The sequence below is a fragment of the Diabrotica virgifera genome, chromosome 8 (assembly GCF_917563875.1).
Source record: "Diabrotica virgifera virgifera chromosome 8, PGI_DIABVI_V3a".
Classification (NCBI taxonomy): Eukaryota; Metazoa; Arthropoda; class Insecta; order Coleoptera; family Chrysomelidae; genus Diabrotica; species Diabrotica virgifera.
Genome location: NC_065450.1, coordinates 132,879,903 through 132,895,230, shown reverse-complemented (window position 1 = coordinate 132,895,230; position 15,328 = coordinate 132,879,903). Strand labels below are relative to the sequence as shown.

The 15,328-nt window shown below is 32.9% G+C and overlaps 2 protein-coding genes across 2 annotated transcripts in view; one reads left to right on the top strand and one right to left on the bottom strand.

Moving 5' to 3' along the window:
- The window catches only part of LOC126889477 (alpha-1,3-mannosyl-glycoprotein 4-beta-N-acetylglucosaminyltransferase B), a 359,292-nt gene that overhangs the window by 43,592 nt on the left and 300,372 nt on the right, over positions 1-15,328 (bottom strand). The gene's annotated exons all lie outside the window — the stretch shown is intronic.
- LOC126889479 (uncharacterized) lies at positions 3,602-13,597 on the top strand. The gene is made up of 2 exons (XM_050657805.1): positions 3,602-3,961; positions 13,382-13,597. Exons 1-2 carry the CDS (start codon positions 3,739-3,741, stop codon positions 13,573-13,575), a joined length of 417 nt encoding a protein of 138 aa, XP_050513762.1. The 5' UTR covers positions 3,602-3,738; the 3' UTR covers positions 13,576-13,597.

Sequence of the window (15,328 nt, the reverse complement as noted above, 5' to 3'; positions counted from 1 at the left end):
TATTTATTTTTTTTTATACATATGACCTGGCCTCTAGTGACTAATCCAGGTCGTTTTTTCCTGATGGGATTACAGATATTTTTTTATATTTTTATATTTGTTACTAAACTACTTAATCTATTTTTACAATATACTAATTAATTTGCCATAATCTATTAATTACATTTAACAAATTTAACCAATATACATTTATAAAAAATTTTTGGTACTATCAACTCCCTTCTAAGTTATAAAGACAGTCCCTCTATTTTCAGAAGAGAGTTGGTAGTTTTTTTTAGTTTAATGAATTATTTATTGAATTATTATTTTTATTTATATTCTATTTTTGAATTTATATTTTATTTTATTTATTTTAACTTTATCTTACTCAACTTCATCAGGGTTGAATTATTTGTTGTCTTCTTCTATTATTATAGATTTCTTGTTGTTTTTTAGATATTATTTCTGTTAAATTGTTTAATATTCCAAAATATTCTTCATTTTGTAATATATCTTTTATTTCAATTCTTTCTAATCTTCTTCTCATTTCTCTATGCTCTTCATTTTCTATAGTATTTTCACAATGTAACACTATATGTTCTGGTGTACCTAGTTCTCCACATTCACAATATGCATCATCTTTTAAGTTAAATCTTTCCAAATACGAGTATGTTGGGTACGGTCCATGTCCTGTTAAAAAGTGTACTAATCCTTGTTTTGGATTAAAATAATTTGGAATGTTTTCTAATATTGGTATAAAATTGTACTGCAATTCCAGAAGAATGGAGAACCACTCAAATGATAGCGTTATTTAAGAAAGGTGATAGGGCAGACCCCAGTAACTATAGAGGGATAAATTTACTGAGCACTATACTGAAACTCACAACAAAAATACTTATGGAGAAAATAATGGCGTGCATAAATATATCGGATGAACAACAAGGATTTAGAAGTGGAAGATCATGTAACGATGCAGTTTTTGTGATAAGGCAAATAGCGGAGAAATCATTAGAATATAACAAACCAGCCATTTTCTGTTTCATAGACCTAGAGAAAGCGTTTGATAGAATCCAATTAAAAGATGTGATACACCTTCTATATGAGAAAAATTTACCACTGGATATCATAAAACTGATAGAAAACATATATGTAAGAAATAAAATAGAGATGAAAGTCAATGGAATAATAACAGAACCCATAGAAACAAACACAGGAATCCGGCAAGGAGATTCACTAAGCCCTCTACTGTTTAACATAATATTGGATGCAATAATAAAACAAGTGAAGAAAAAAAGAGGGTACAAAATGGGCAATAGAGAGATAAAAATACTCTGTTACGCTGATGACACCGTGTTAGTAGCAGAGTGCGAAGACGACCTACAAAGATTATTGCACGAGTTCAACATTAACGCAAAAGAAATGAATATGAAAATATCAGTCCAAAAAACAAAAAGCTTAGTAATTGCCAAAGAACCAATAAGATGCAAATTGGAGTTAGACAATCAAATTATACAACAAGTAATGACTTTCAAATATCTGGGAATTAATCTATCAGCCGACAACAATATCGAAGAAGAGGTAAAAGACCAAATAATTAAAGCCAGTAGAACGGCCGGATGCCTAAACGACACAATTTGGAAAAACAAACACCTAAGATTGGAAACAAAGGCCCGAATATATGTCAGTTATTAGGCCAGTTATGACTTACACGGCCGAAACAAGACCAGATACAAGCAAAACACGAAGACATCTGGAAACCAACGAAATGAAGATCTTAAGAAGGATTGCTGGAAAAGGACTACAGGATAGGGTAAGAAGTGAGGAAATCAGACGCATATGTGGAGTAGACAATATAAATACCTGGGTAAAGAACAGAAAAGAAGAGTGGAATGAGCACATAAGCAGGATGTCTGAATCAAGGATAGTAAGAATAGCCAGGGACAAGTCACCGTTAGGCAGGAGAAGTATAGGACGCCCAAGGAAAAGATGGAATGACAACTTAGGGGCAGAATGAAAGGCACCGTTGAAGAAAAACAGGCAGTACTGCCTATATAAAAGAAGAAGAAGAAGAAGAAGGTATAAAATTGTATAAACGTCTTGATTTTGTTGAATTTTCCCATTCATTTTGTCTTTTTCTATTTATTATTTCTTTTAATTCTCTTTTATTTCTTATATCTAATCCTATTATTTGTATTATTTTTTCATATTTTTCTTTTTGTAGCCAATAATTACATGCTCTTTTTTGTGTTTCTAAATGCATTGGCATTACTCCAGTTAAAACTGTGAGTGCCTGTGTTGCAGTTGTTCCAAATGCTCCCGTCATTCTTACAAGAAATCCTCTCTGAGCTCTATTTAATTTTTCTGCATTTTTTTATTTATTAATTTTTGGTTGTTATTAATTATTAGTTATTAATTAATTATTAATAATAAAAAATATTAATTATTAATTAATCAGGTTGCCTGACTGACACAATATGGAGAAATAAAAATATCGGAAACGAAATGAAAGGCAGAATTTACAAAACAGTGATCAGACCAATAATGACATACGCGGCAGAAACACGACCCGATACACAGGAAAAAAGATTGCTCAAAACAGTGGAGATAAAAACCCTTCGAAGAATCGATGGTAAGACTCTATGGGACAGAGCTAGAAGTACATGTATACGACGGAGATGCAAGGTGGACAACATTAATAACTGGGTAAAAAACAGAAGAATAAAATGGAATGACCACATAAGCCGAATGACAACAAATAGAGTAGTAAAGACACCGAGAGACGGTTCCCCAATAAGGAAGACGATCAGTTGGAAAACCACGAAAACGGTGGAATGACAATTTAGGTACTAGAGACACATTGAAAAAACAGCCAGAGTCATGTCTATACGAAAAGAAGAAGTAGAAGATCAGTTGGACACGTCCTGAGGTTCAGCTTCCTCGCATCTTGGACGGTCGATGGCAACACGGTCGATGGAGTATGAGAAGTGTGGACACTAAAAGTGTCGACCATGAACAGAACTGAAGCATTGGATTTGTGGATTCCTAGACGAATGGTAAAGATACCTTGGAGAGCGATAAAAGTAACGAGGAAGTACTAAGGTATCTAAGTCAACAAAGATAAAGAACTGCTAAAGATTGTTAATCATCGGATAATGTCTTGTCTCGGACATATAGTGAGGAGAAATCGATATAAAATACAACTGATCCTTAAAGGCAAAATAGAGGGCCGTAGAAGTGTAGGAAGAAAACAAGTTTCTTGGTTAAAAAACATTCGTGAATGGACTCAGATGTTAAATGCAGGACAATTATTCCATATTGCAAACGATCGAGAAGACTTCACAATAGTGAGCGACAACGTCGGATAATTCTGATAGTTTTGTCCGACTCTCCCCTATCTCCCTTGAAAATTATTGAAAAAATGTATCTGTTTCTCCTATTTTTTATATTATTTACGGGAACTAAGATCTTAACATTGGGAAGTTATCGAATACTTCTGTGTGATAGAAAATCTAGAAAAAGATTTTTATTTATAAATATATACAACTTAGGGAGGTGACAACAAATCTCAGTACAATAATTAATAATATATTTATAGAAACTAGACTACATTCGAGCAAGCAGGTTTGCCAAATTATAATGAGCTAATATATTCTATAAATATGAACTTACAAAATGAGTGCGTTATTTCAAAACACATCAGGTCTCTCGGCTACATAGAGATTCTTTAGTGTTTTACCAACGTAATAAAAAATATCGACTATGAAGTTTGATCCAGAGCTAATGTTTGAATGTTTGTTGTACATAAATGCCCACTATTTCCCAGTTATTGCTATCAGTGAGATATCAATGCTTACAGCAAAATATTTCAGTGATAAAAAAGATACTCCAAATATAGATCAGGATGCAGTAGTTTGTTTAACAAGACATGTTTGTGAATTAATGAAACTTGTAATGTTTCAAAGGTTTAAATATACACATAAAAGTAAGTATTGTTTGATAGTCCATTTACTCAATGTTTTTGCTACAAATTTTAAAGAACCGCTTGGATTAGCATGTAATTTGGCATACACATAGCTAACAAGTCAAAGAAAAACACTCCTTCTCTAGAGTGAAAAAATATACATTCAAAATAAGTCCGGAATTGGATAAATTGACTAATTCTAATCAACTTTTGTTGTATTCTATAGCGTTTATTCAATAAGTCAGTATAGTCTGGGCAGATTATCGGAGAATAGGCCATTTTTGGGAAAAGTTATTTACCAGCAATTTTATTGCTGGAATCGAATCTTATGATTGTATATATTAATAATATAGGTATGCAAAGTGCGCAGATAGTGTGCTACTTTTTTTATAAACAAAATGGCGCCCGAAAATCGTGTTTTTTTTTCAATTTTTGCTTTATAACTCCAAAGATTTTAACTTTACACCAAAAACACCCTAATAAAAATTCATCTTAATTAAATTCTGCATAGAGACGTGTTTTTCCCGACTTACTTCGACCAAAATTTTTCCTCGAAAAATGCAGGTTTTTCCAACAAAATCTTTAATTTTCAACTAAACTTTTAGATAAGTAATTGTTTATCAATAATTAAATATCTTAGTAATATAAAAGCTCTTTTCGTATAGATTATAATTACAGAAGCCGATGGAAATTAAATGAACAGTTTAGCAACAATTGAATTGTTAATTAAAAATTTACGATCGCTATAATAACCACAATAATTATGATACATAAGAATAACTATGATATTTGCATAAAAAGACACTGTACCTATCTAACGTACTTTACAGAATTGAAATTGGATTATTTAAGCGGCCTTAGGAATATTTTAAAATTATAAACAATTTTTTGGCTTATAAACAAATATAGAATTTCTCGGTAAATATAAAACTAAATTAAATTATGAAAACGGTTTTGGAAAAAAAGCGGCAAGACGCTTCTTTTAAAAGGAAAAACGTTTAATTCTGATGAGTGGTTCCTGAGATACAACCGGTCAAAGTTGACCGGCATTTACGGCAAATATATAAACAATAGGATCATAATTTTCGAACCATCACTTTTATTTTTGTCCTCTCTATCCGCACCAATTTTCATATCTTTAAAGTACTCATAACATATATTATTATAATAAAAACTATCGATATTACGAATGAAAATTGCGAAAAATAGCAAAATTCCAGTCAAAAATTAGGTTAGAGAAAATGTAATATCAAAGTTCAAAATCGGTATATGTTAAAAAAAATGCATTTTCTCAACTTCCCATGGAGCAATTTTCTTCATTCTTTTTTCCCGGTAACTCGATTAGAGCCATCCAACTAACGCAATATTAAATGTCAAACTTGCTTTTGTTTTGTTATAAAGGATTAATTTATTTATAAGAAAAGAAAACTACATATTTTTTTCAGTTGTAGATTTTTTTTAGATAAACTTACTACAAGTGTACCTTTTAACGTTAAAAACAAACATATTCTCATTTTAAAGCTGTATAATTATTTAAACAATCTTTATTTAAACAAATTAAAAGTTTTTGTTATAATAAATATATTAATTTATTATAACAAAACAAAGGCAACTTTGACATTCAATAATGCGTTAGTTAGATGGCTCTACTGGAGTTACTTGGGAACAAAAAAAGAATGCAAAAAATTTCTCCATGGGAAGCCAAGAAAATGCATTTTTTTAACGTATACCGATTTTTAACTTTGATATTACTTTTTCTCCAACCTAATTTTTGATTGCTATTTTTGGCAAATTTCACTCGTAATATCGATAGTTTTTATTATAATAATATATGTTATGAGTACTTTAAAGATATGAAAATTTGTGTGGAGAAAGAGGACAAAACTAAAAAAGGTGATGGTTCGGAAATTATGATCCTATTGTTAATATCTTTGCCGCAAAATGCCGGTCAATTTTGACCGGTTGTATCTCAGGAACCACTCATCAGAATTAAACGTTTTTTCTTTTAAAAGAAGCGCCCTGCCGCTTTTTTTCCAATACCGTTTTCATGATTTAATTTAATTTAATATTTTCCGAGATATTCTAGTTGTTTATAAGCCAAAAAACTGTTTATAATTTTAAAATATTCCTAAGGCCGCTTAAATAATCCAATTTCAATTCTGTAAAGTACATTAGATAGGTACAGTGTCTTTTTATGCAAAAGTCATAGTTATTCTTATGTGCCGTAATTATTGTGGTTATCATAGCGACCGTAAATTTTTAATTAACAGTTCAATTGTTGCTAAACTGTTCATTTAATTTCCATCGGCTTGTGGAATTATAATCTATATGAAAAGAGCTTTTATATTATCTAGTTATTTAATTATTGATAAACAATTACTCATCTAAAAGTTTAGTTGAAAATTAAAGATTTTGATGGAAAAACCTGCATTTTCCGGGGAAAATTTTCGTCGAAATAAATCAAGAAAAACACGTCTCTATACAGAATTTAATTACGGTGAATTTTTATTTGAGTCTTTTTGGTGTAAAGTTAAAATCTTTAGAGTTATAGAGCAAAAATTGAAAAAACACGATTTTCGGGCGCCATTTTGTTTAAAAAAAAGTAGCACACTATCTGCGGACTTTGCACACTTATATTATTAATATATGTATAAAGTCATAAGATTCGATTCCAGCAATGAAATTGCTGGTAAATAACTTTTCCTTGTATTTTGCTAATTAGCCCAGAGTAGTACTTTTCGAGTTATTTTATAATTATTATAAAACGCTTATAGCCAGTTTTTCGAAAATAACTCAAAAACGAAGTATTTTATCGAAAAACAAAACTCTTAGCAAAAACACAGCTTATAAAAAAGTGAAAAAAATTATGTATGAAGTCTCTAATCTAAACACAGTAGAAGAAGAGTTGTAGCTAGTGAGAAATAGGTTCATATTCTTCAAATTCCAAATCGAATATTTCAACGTGAAATAACCAAAAAATGAAGCACTTTTTGGGGAAAACTCATTACAACTTTTTAAAGTATTTTAACCCCTTCGGGCCGGACCGTCATTCGACAAGTCGGCTCCTATATACGGATTCGAACTTTACGGAGCGGCTTCGCGCGGTCTTATAAAATACAGTATCACACTACAACTAATTAAAGTTAATGTAATAATAACACTAATATTTTAGAAATAAAACTATTTTTATTAAATTTATTATTCTACAGAGTATGTGAATTAAATTAAATTGCTATCCATAAAATACCATTTTAAACAAAAAATAGTAAAAAAGATAAACAAGATAATTCGAATGAAATTCCCCAGATTATTTTGTGCTTGATATCGTCCCAGTCTCCTAATCTGGGAAATTCCCTCCGAATTATCTTGCAAGGGATAGTAAGGTAAGGTGTAAACAGCAGCACAGTACCTCCACCTCCCACACAATCCCATCAGTCAAACATCCAAACAACCCTATCACCAATCAAATTAACTAAATCTAATCTCCTTCTGGACATCACCCACTTTTGGGCGTGGTTTTCCCACTTTTAGACTTGAATAAGGTAATTCGGACGGAACAAAAATTGGTGTCACCGCCTTATGGTGAACGAAAACTCATGATGCACCCGTGTGCATCACCGTACTGAGCGGACAGTCGAGCATGATGCACACGGGTGCATCACCGTACCGAAGGGCTTTAAGTATTCCTGTTTTTTTAAAATCTGTCTATGGTACCATACAGTAAGATAGACCACACATAACATTTCAGGACCTTCTTGCGAATATTCATCGACAGGCTTCGGTTACATAAAATCGGTTTCCAGGTCATAAAAGCCTTACGTGATATTTGGATCCTGGTTATTATCTCTTCATCACAGTCGCAATTTATATTTAACCAACTGCCAAGGTATTTAAAATGGTTTACCCGTTCCATCTCCTCTCCATCAAGAAAAAGCATACCTTTCTAACATTAATCTTTCCAACTGCCATCCACTTTGCCTTTGAAATATTGACTTTTAGGCCTCTCCGATAACTTGCTTCACAGACTAGATTTACTAATGTCTAAGGATCTTGTAAATATTCTTCAAGAATGGCTGTGTCGTCCGCGTATCTGATATTGTTGATTACTTCTCCACCCAGTCTTACTCCCTCTTTTCTGTCATCCAACGCCTCCCTAAAGCTTTCAGAGTACAGATTAAAAAGACTGGGTAGTTTTTCAGTACGACTACCTTCAACTTGGATAAAGACTAGTTGATTGTAATATAAGTATCTTAGCAGTTTTATGTCGTAGTGGTCGAGTCCTGCTACCCGCAGGCAATCGAAAAGTGTATCGTATTGTACTCGGTCTAATGCCTTCTCGAAGTTGATGAAACAAACATACCTAAACGTTCTTTCGAAACCAACAACTTTATTGTAAGAGAACATACATACAAAATAATGCCTCTATGGTCCGTACACCATCTCTACATCCAAATTGCTTATTATCCATTCTACTTTCGTGCTTTTTGCACTAATTTTCATGTGCGCTTTGTTACACAGTGACTCATTTTAATAAGATTTTATTTTTTGGTGTAAATTATTTTTCATATAATAGTTACACTCTGTGTTGAAACCATTTTTTAAATGGGCTATAAAAAGCCACATCTAGAGGCTGTAGTCTGTGAGAAGTGTGTGGAGGTATCGATATAATGTGAATATAGTTAGCCTTACAAAATTCATAATTGGTCAATGTAATATGACTTCCATGGTTGTCTAAGTCTAAGACCAATAACAGAGGATCGTCTTCGGTAGGTTTCGCAATCTTCGCAAAATGTTGGAGCCGTTCAAGAAAGAGTTTTTTATTAGACCAGCCATTGGCCGAACGACAATATGTTGATCCTACTGGTCTATCTTTTTCAAAATGGGTATCATACGTTTTCTGGGAAAAATAAACATTGGTGATATGTAATTACCAGAAACACTGATTGCACAGACGACAGTTACGTTTTTTCTCTTTTCCAACTTGTCATGCTTCAAACCTGTTTTTGACCTTGTGTAGCAAGGATGTTTCCTGGCCATTGTACATATGATATACCTACCTGTTTCATCTTCATCCATATTGTAGATTCTACTTGCAGAAAATTTATATTTTGTTAAAACTGCATCAAGATTATTATAAAACAATTCACCTTCAATGTCATTAAAAGGATGTGCTCGATTTATGTTAGTAACCTCGAGTTTTCTCAAGCTAATCTTGTGACGTTTTACAAAACCCCTTAACCAATCCATTCCTGCCATTTTGGGTTCATTATTAAAATATGTTATAGGCAATAAAAAAAACCTGCAAAAAAGTTTCTACCATGATTAGAACCGAAGACATCGTCAAAAAACGAAAAAACACTTTCCGATTTTATTTGAGGTTACGTTCAGGTCTAGAAGTCTAACATATTTTATTTATTTTTTTTTTGATATGCAAGCAATAGCCCAGTAAATGAACGGGAAATTCGGTGATACCGTGTAATTTTCAGGGGCAACTCCGAATTGCATGAAAATTTGGATTTAGGTTCTACTTACCCTCCACTACAAAGTTGAAATTGTACCGTTGGTTGCTTTTACTTGGGGGGTGACAGTCACCCCTTCTCGGGGGTGAAAAAACATACGTTCAAGGTAAGACCGGAAATGAATAAATTGACTGATTTTAAGCAACTTTTGTTCTATAGAGTTTTTTATTAAGTCAATACTTTTCGAGTTATTTGCCATTGAAAATGTTGATTTTTCGACAAAAAACTACGTTTTCATACGGTTTTTCGCAAATAACTCAAAAAGTAAATATTTTATCGAAAAAAATATTCTTAGCAAAATTGTAGCTTATAAAAAACCCAAAAAAATGGTGTATCAGTAAAGTCTATCAATCAAATAAAAACAAAGTTGTAGCTCATGAAAAATACGTTCTTATTAGTCTAATTCCAAATCGAATCTTTCAAGGTGAAATCACCAAAAAATTAAGCACTTTTCGGTATAAACCCATTTAAAATTTTTTAAAGTGTTTATAAAAAGCTTTGATTTAATTATTAACAAAAGTTTTAGCATTAACAATAAGCGAGTTACGCTCAAAATAAAGTTGGCCCTCTTTTTTTTGTAAAAAATCATGAAAATCTCGCCGTGTTTAGCTCTCCAAATGAAATTAATCGCTACCGCTTTACAAACAATTTACTTACCTATCTATTTTTTATATGATCTGCCAATCTCACCGGTTTAAAGTGTTTATTTTTGAAAGGCTTATAATTGAGAAAGCTTGAATGGGTGATTAATCACGAGTGTATGCAAATTTTGAACAGCCATATCTTAACCAATTTTGGACTTACGGAGAAACAAAATAAACTAGCATATTTATAATAGCAAAATCTACATTTTTTTACTCTTTAAGATTTTTCTTATCACTAATACTTTTTAAGTTATTTTGAAAAAATGAAATTTTTAAAAATTTTTTAGAAAATTTGTTTTTACTATAAAACCAAATGTTTTCAAAAATAAGCACTTCAAACCAATCAAACTTACAGATCATATAAACAATACACATACAGTTAAAATAGATGGTAAAGCCAAACGATTAATTTCATTTAGGGTGCTAAATAGAGGGAGGTTTTCACGATTTTTTTACCAAAAAAAGGGGCAAACTTTTTTTTCAGTGTAACTCGTTTATTTTTGATGCTGTAAACTTTTGTAAAAAACAAATAATAAGCTTTTTTTCGATACTTTAAAAATGTTAATAACGTTTTCCCGAAAAACGCTTCTTTCTTCGGTGATTTCGCGTTGAATTATTCGATTTGGAATTAGATGAATAAGAACGTATTTTTCATGAGCTACAACTTTGCTTCTACTCAATTTGTAGACTTTACTGGTACACCATTTTTTTCGTTTTTTTATAGGCTACACTTTTGCTAAAAATATTTTTTTCGATAAAATATTTACTTTTTGAGTTATTTTAGAAAAACGGTCTAAAAACGTAGTTTTTTTGTCGAAAAATCAACATTTTAAATCGCGAATAACTCGAAAAGTATTGACTTACGTAAAAAACTTTATAGAACAAAAGGTGCTTAAAATAAGTCAATTTATCAATTTCCGGCCTTATTTTAAACACGCGTTTTTCACCCCCCGAGAAGGGGTAAATGTCACCCCCCAAGTAAAAGCAACCAACGGCACAATTTCAACTTCAAAGTGGAGCGTAAGTAGAACGTTAATTCAAATTTTTATTCAATTCGGAGTTGTCCCTGGAAATTACACTCCAAAACGGTCATTTATTGGGCTTATAGTGATTTAACCCAGCCTGAGAGACTTGCTCACCCCTATTCTATGATATGCACTGTGACACTTTGATAACTGTGAGACTTTGGAAGTGTCACAGTTACAAAGCCTCTACCACAAATATATCCGTTCCCACCTCTATACATCGTTAGGTTTTGTAAAGTTCGTTTTTGAAAGACCACTAATAATATCTGATTTGTCTTCCTTTTACTGTCGTGTCAAGCAGTGGGTTGTGAGAAGATCCATTGTACAAGGTAATAATTCTTTGATTTCTTTTTCTCTCCCGGTAAAAAAATGTCAGTTTTGTTTTCAATATCCTAAACAATATTCTATTGTTTCAGGGTTTGGTTTCCGTTTGGATTTTGGTTTTCGTATGGATTTTGGAGTTTTTGGAGTTTGGTCTTATGGTTTTTGGTTTTTTTGTTGGCGTTTCTGCATATTTTCCATACCTGGAAACTTTCCATTTCTGCAAAGTAAATAGGCTTACTTTCTGGCGGGAGGCTGTCTGGAATGGTCTATGGTTAGACGTTTCCGAAAATTAAATGGTTTCCTTCTATCGGACGTGAATTTATGGGTCACGTTCCATTGAACTTTATTCCTGTATGATATTTTTTTGGGTTCATTTAAATTTCAATGAACAGTATGTTATGCATTTAATAAAACTATGGACCGACTTTGACTACTTTATTGAAACACATTAATTTGTATCTTTACACGAGACAAGATGGACATTTTTCAACATGACATCATTGCCGAGCTTACAGTGTTCTGTCCGCGTGTGACATTTCTTTGACAGCTCCCAAAGTACGTTATTGGGGTGTGTTCCGAAATGCCATAACTTAAATAAGTAAATATACAACACAGTACGACATAAAAACTGATAGGTTATTCTATTTTTAAACCATAAAATCACTAGGACTTTTATTTTCAATTATTTACTAACTATATGTATCACATTGTAACATTGTATATTTTCTTTTGTAAATTGCACTATATTTGTGACAATTATAATAAAATAATTTAGTAGAATTCGGTTTTGATTATTACATATCTCTTTCCAGTTTAACTTCAAAGGGTAGTTGGTTTAGGATGAAACAACATAAATTTTATATTAGGAAAGTTTAGTTAATCTATATATTTGTTAATTTGCTGAAGAGTAAGACTGGCGCCCTCCATTTTAGTTTGTTCAGGATCTCTGTCTGGTTTTAATTATCTAATTTCTGTTTTATTCTTCCAGCTCTCCTTCTTTCACGCCCAAATTGTTTCAGAAAGAAATCTGTTTTAATTTTTTTCCTTTTTCTGGCCCTCGAATCCCACCTTTTCTTTTAGTCTCTTGTTTCTCGAGCTACTTAGCCGGTGCTCTATTCTATTCTTCTTCCTTCCTTATTCTCTATTCTATACTTTCTTCACTTTTTTTCAAATTGCATACTAACTTCGACTATCTTTCCTTACCAAAGCCGAATTTAGCTTTGCAGAAGGAAAAAGGCAGAGAATGAATTTTGAACCCCGAACCAATATCAGATCTTTTTGTCTCATGTGCCACTTTTATACAGTCAGTGGAAAATTGTTGAAATGTTAACACGGTATCCGTGTCGGTGGCGGCTGATTGATAACAGGATGAATACGGAAGCCGTGTAGGCGGACTTAAAAGTGTTAAAATTAAACCACGTGTCAAACCGGGTAAAGAAAATACCGAAAAATTATTTTTCCCTGTTTTGACCATGATGTCTCACCTATAAAAATCTGAAAAAAATCATGGAGATACCCAATAAATATTTTTTTTTGCATTTTCGCCGAACTATTTTTTTTAACGAAGTTTAAAAATTTCAAAAGCAAAAAAATTTAATTTTACGTTAAAAATGAAGGAAAAAAATATAACGCTATAGGCAATAAAAAATTCTACAAAATAAAAGAAAAAAAGTTTGTATAATGATTCAAATCAAAGATATCGCCAAAAAAACCAAAAACCCCTTTATAATTTTTTTTTGAGGTCATGAGTGGGGCCAGGGGTCAAATAATTTTTTATGTAGAACAAGATGGTATTTTTATTTTTAGAATATCGCTGGGGCAATTTTCAATATCTTAACCGGCTAGGTTAATTTGTGTGCCCTCTATTATCGTTTTAATATTTTCTAATTTACACAGTGTAATCTTACATCGTTTTTGTTTTTTTTTTAGAATTAATTACTCTGTTCTCCATCTTCCTAACCTTCATGACAGTGGGGACAGTTTATTACAACGTGAACATACAACATCCTATTTTAAAGTTAGAGATTATATTAAGTGTTTTAACAACCCTTTTGGAAGCCACTGAAATATTTTTTGGGTGTTGGTATTTAATGCCATGCTATAAGAAAGTAGAATATTTTTAATAAAATTTAAAATAGTGCATAATTTTTATTTTAACCTTTTTATTTCAATAATGTATAGATATTGTACCAGGTGTCCCAATAAGAATGGCTCTCGGCCATATCTCAGGAACCGTTTATAGTACAGCTTTGAGAAAAAATATTTATCACAAAAGTTGCCTCGGGAAAAGCCTGGAAACTATTTTCATAATTGTAGGTCCACCGCTAGAGGGCGTAATTGAATATCAAAAATTAAAAAATAAATTTTTTACAAAATTTACCTAATGAAAGGGCACTGGAAATCCAATCATCGTATTTTTCAAAAAATTCTGGGCATATTTGATTTCACAAGTTTAAGTCTACCTTTGTAGATTCCTGGAAGGAATAGGAGAGGAAGACCAAAGAAGACGTGGGCGATTAGACGGAGGCGATTAGGCAGGACAAGGGGATTAATATTGATATGACCCAAGATAGAATTATGTGGAAAATATACTCCGTCATTATACCAGATAGTATGACAAATGAGGTATTTCCTCATGTACGACAAATATTCTGTCCGTCCGACCGCGAATATAACTCCTCCGTCATTATACCAGGTAGAATGACAAATAGGTGTCAAGTGAGGATGGTACTAAAGGTGGGAAATTTGACCTAGACCGTCTGTAGGTACTAAATGTGATAAATTTGACCTAGGCTGTCTGTCTGTCAGACCGCCAATATAACTCTTCCGTCATTATACCAGGTAGGTGTGAAATATAATAAAGTTGAATAATATAATAAAACAGGAAGTTCCAGGTCCCTAATAGCACACGACGTCCAATGGACGTCCAAAATAGGTCCATTTTTGGTCCTAACGTCCATGGACTATAAATGGACGTCCTTTGGACGTCCCATGTTGGACGTCCTTCGGAAGGAATAAATATGGACGTCCTTTGGACGTCCGACGTTGGACGTCCTTCGGACGGAATAAAAATGGACGTCCTTTGGACGTCCGACGTTGGACGTCCTTCGGAAGGAATAAATATGGACGTCCTTTGGACGTCCGACGTTGGACGTCCTTCGGACGGAATAAAAATGGACGTCCTTTGGACGTCCGACGTTGGACGTCCTTCGGAAGGAATAAATATGGACGTCCGACGTTGGACGTCCTTCGGAAGGAATAAATATGGACGTCCTTTGGACGTCCGACGTTGGACATTCTTCGGACGGAATAAAAATGGACGTCCGACGTTGGACGTCCTTCGGATGGAACAAATATGGACGTATATATACTGGACGAAATACGGACAATTCCCTAATAGCACACGACGTCATTTGGACGTCCAAAATAGGTCCATTTTTGGTCCTAACGTCCATGGACTATAAACGGACGTCCCATGTTGGACGTCCTTCGGAAGGAATAAATATGGACGTCCTTCGGACGGAATAAATATGGACGTCCTTTGGACGTCCGACTTTGGACGTCCATACTGGACGAAATACGGACGTTTTATGAACGCTTATATTGGACACATTATACCAATTACGAGATCAAATAGCAAAATAATTCAATAAAATATTAACTTGCGTTAACTTTACGTTAATGAAATACAGTCAAACCTGTCACTAACGGCCACTAAAATGAAAGAACTATTGGCCGATATAGAAAAGTGGTCGTTATTGCCAGTTTTTGTAGCCTAGATATACAGTACAACCTGTGTTACTGGCCACCTGTACTAACGGCCAGTTTAAAAATTCCCCAAACCAATTATATCTAGACTACAAAAACTGGCAATAC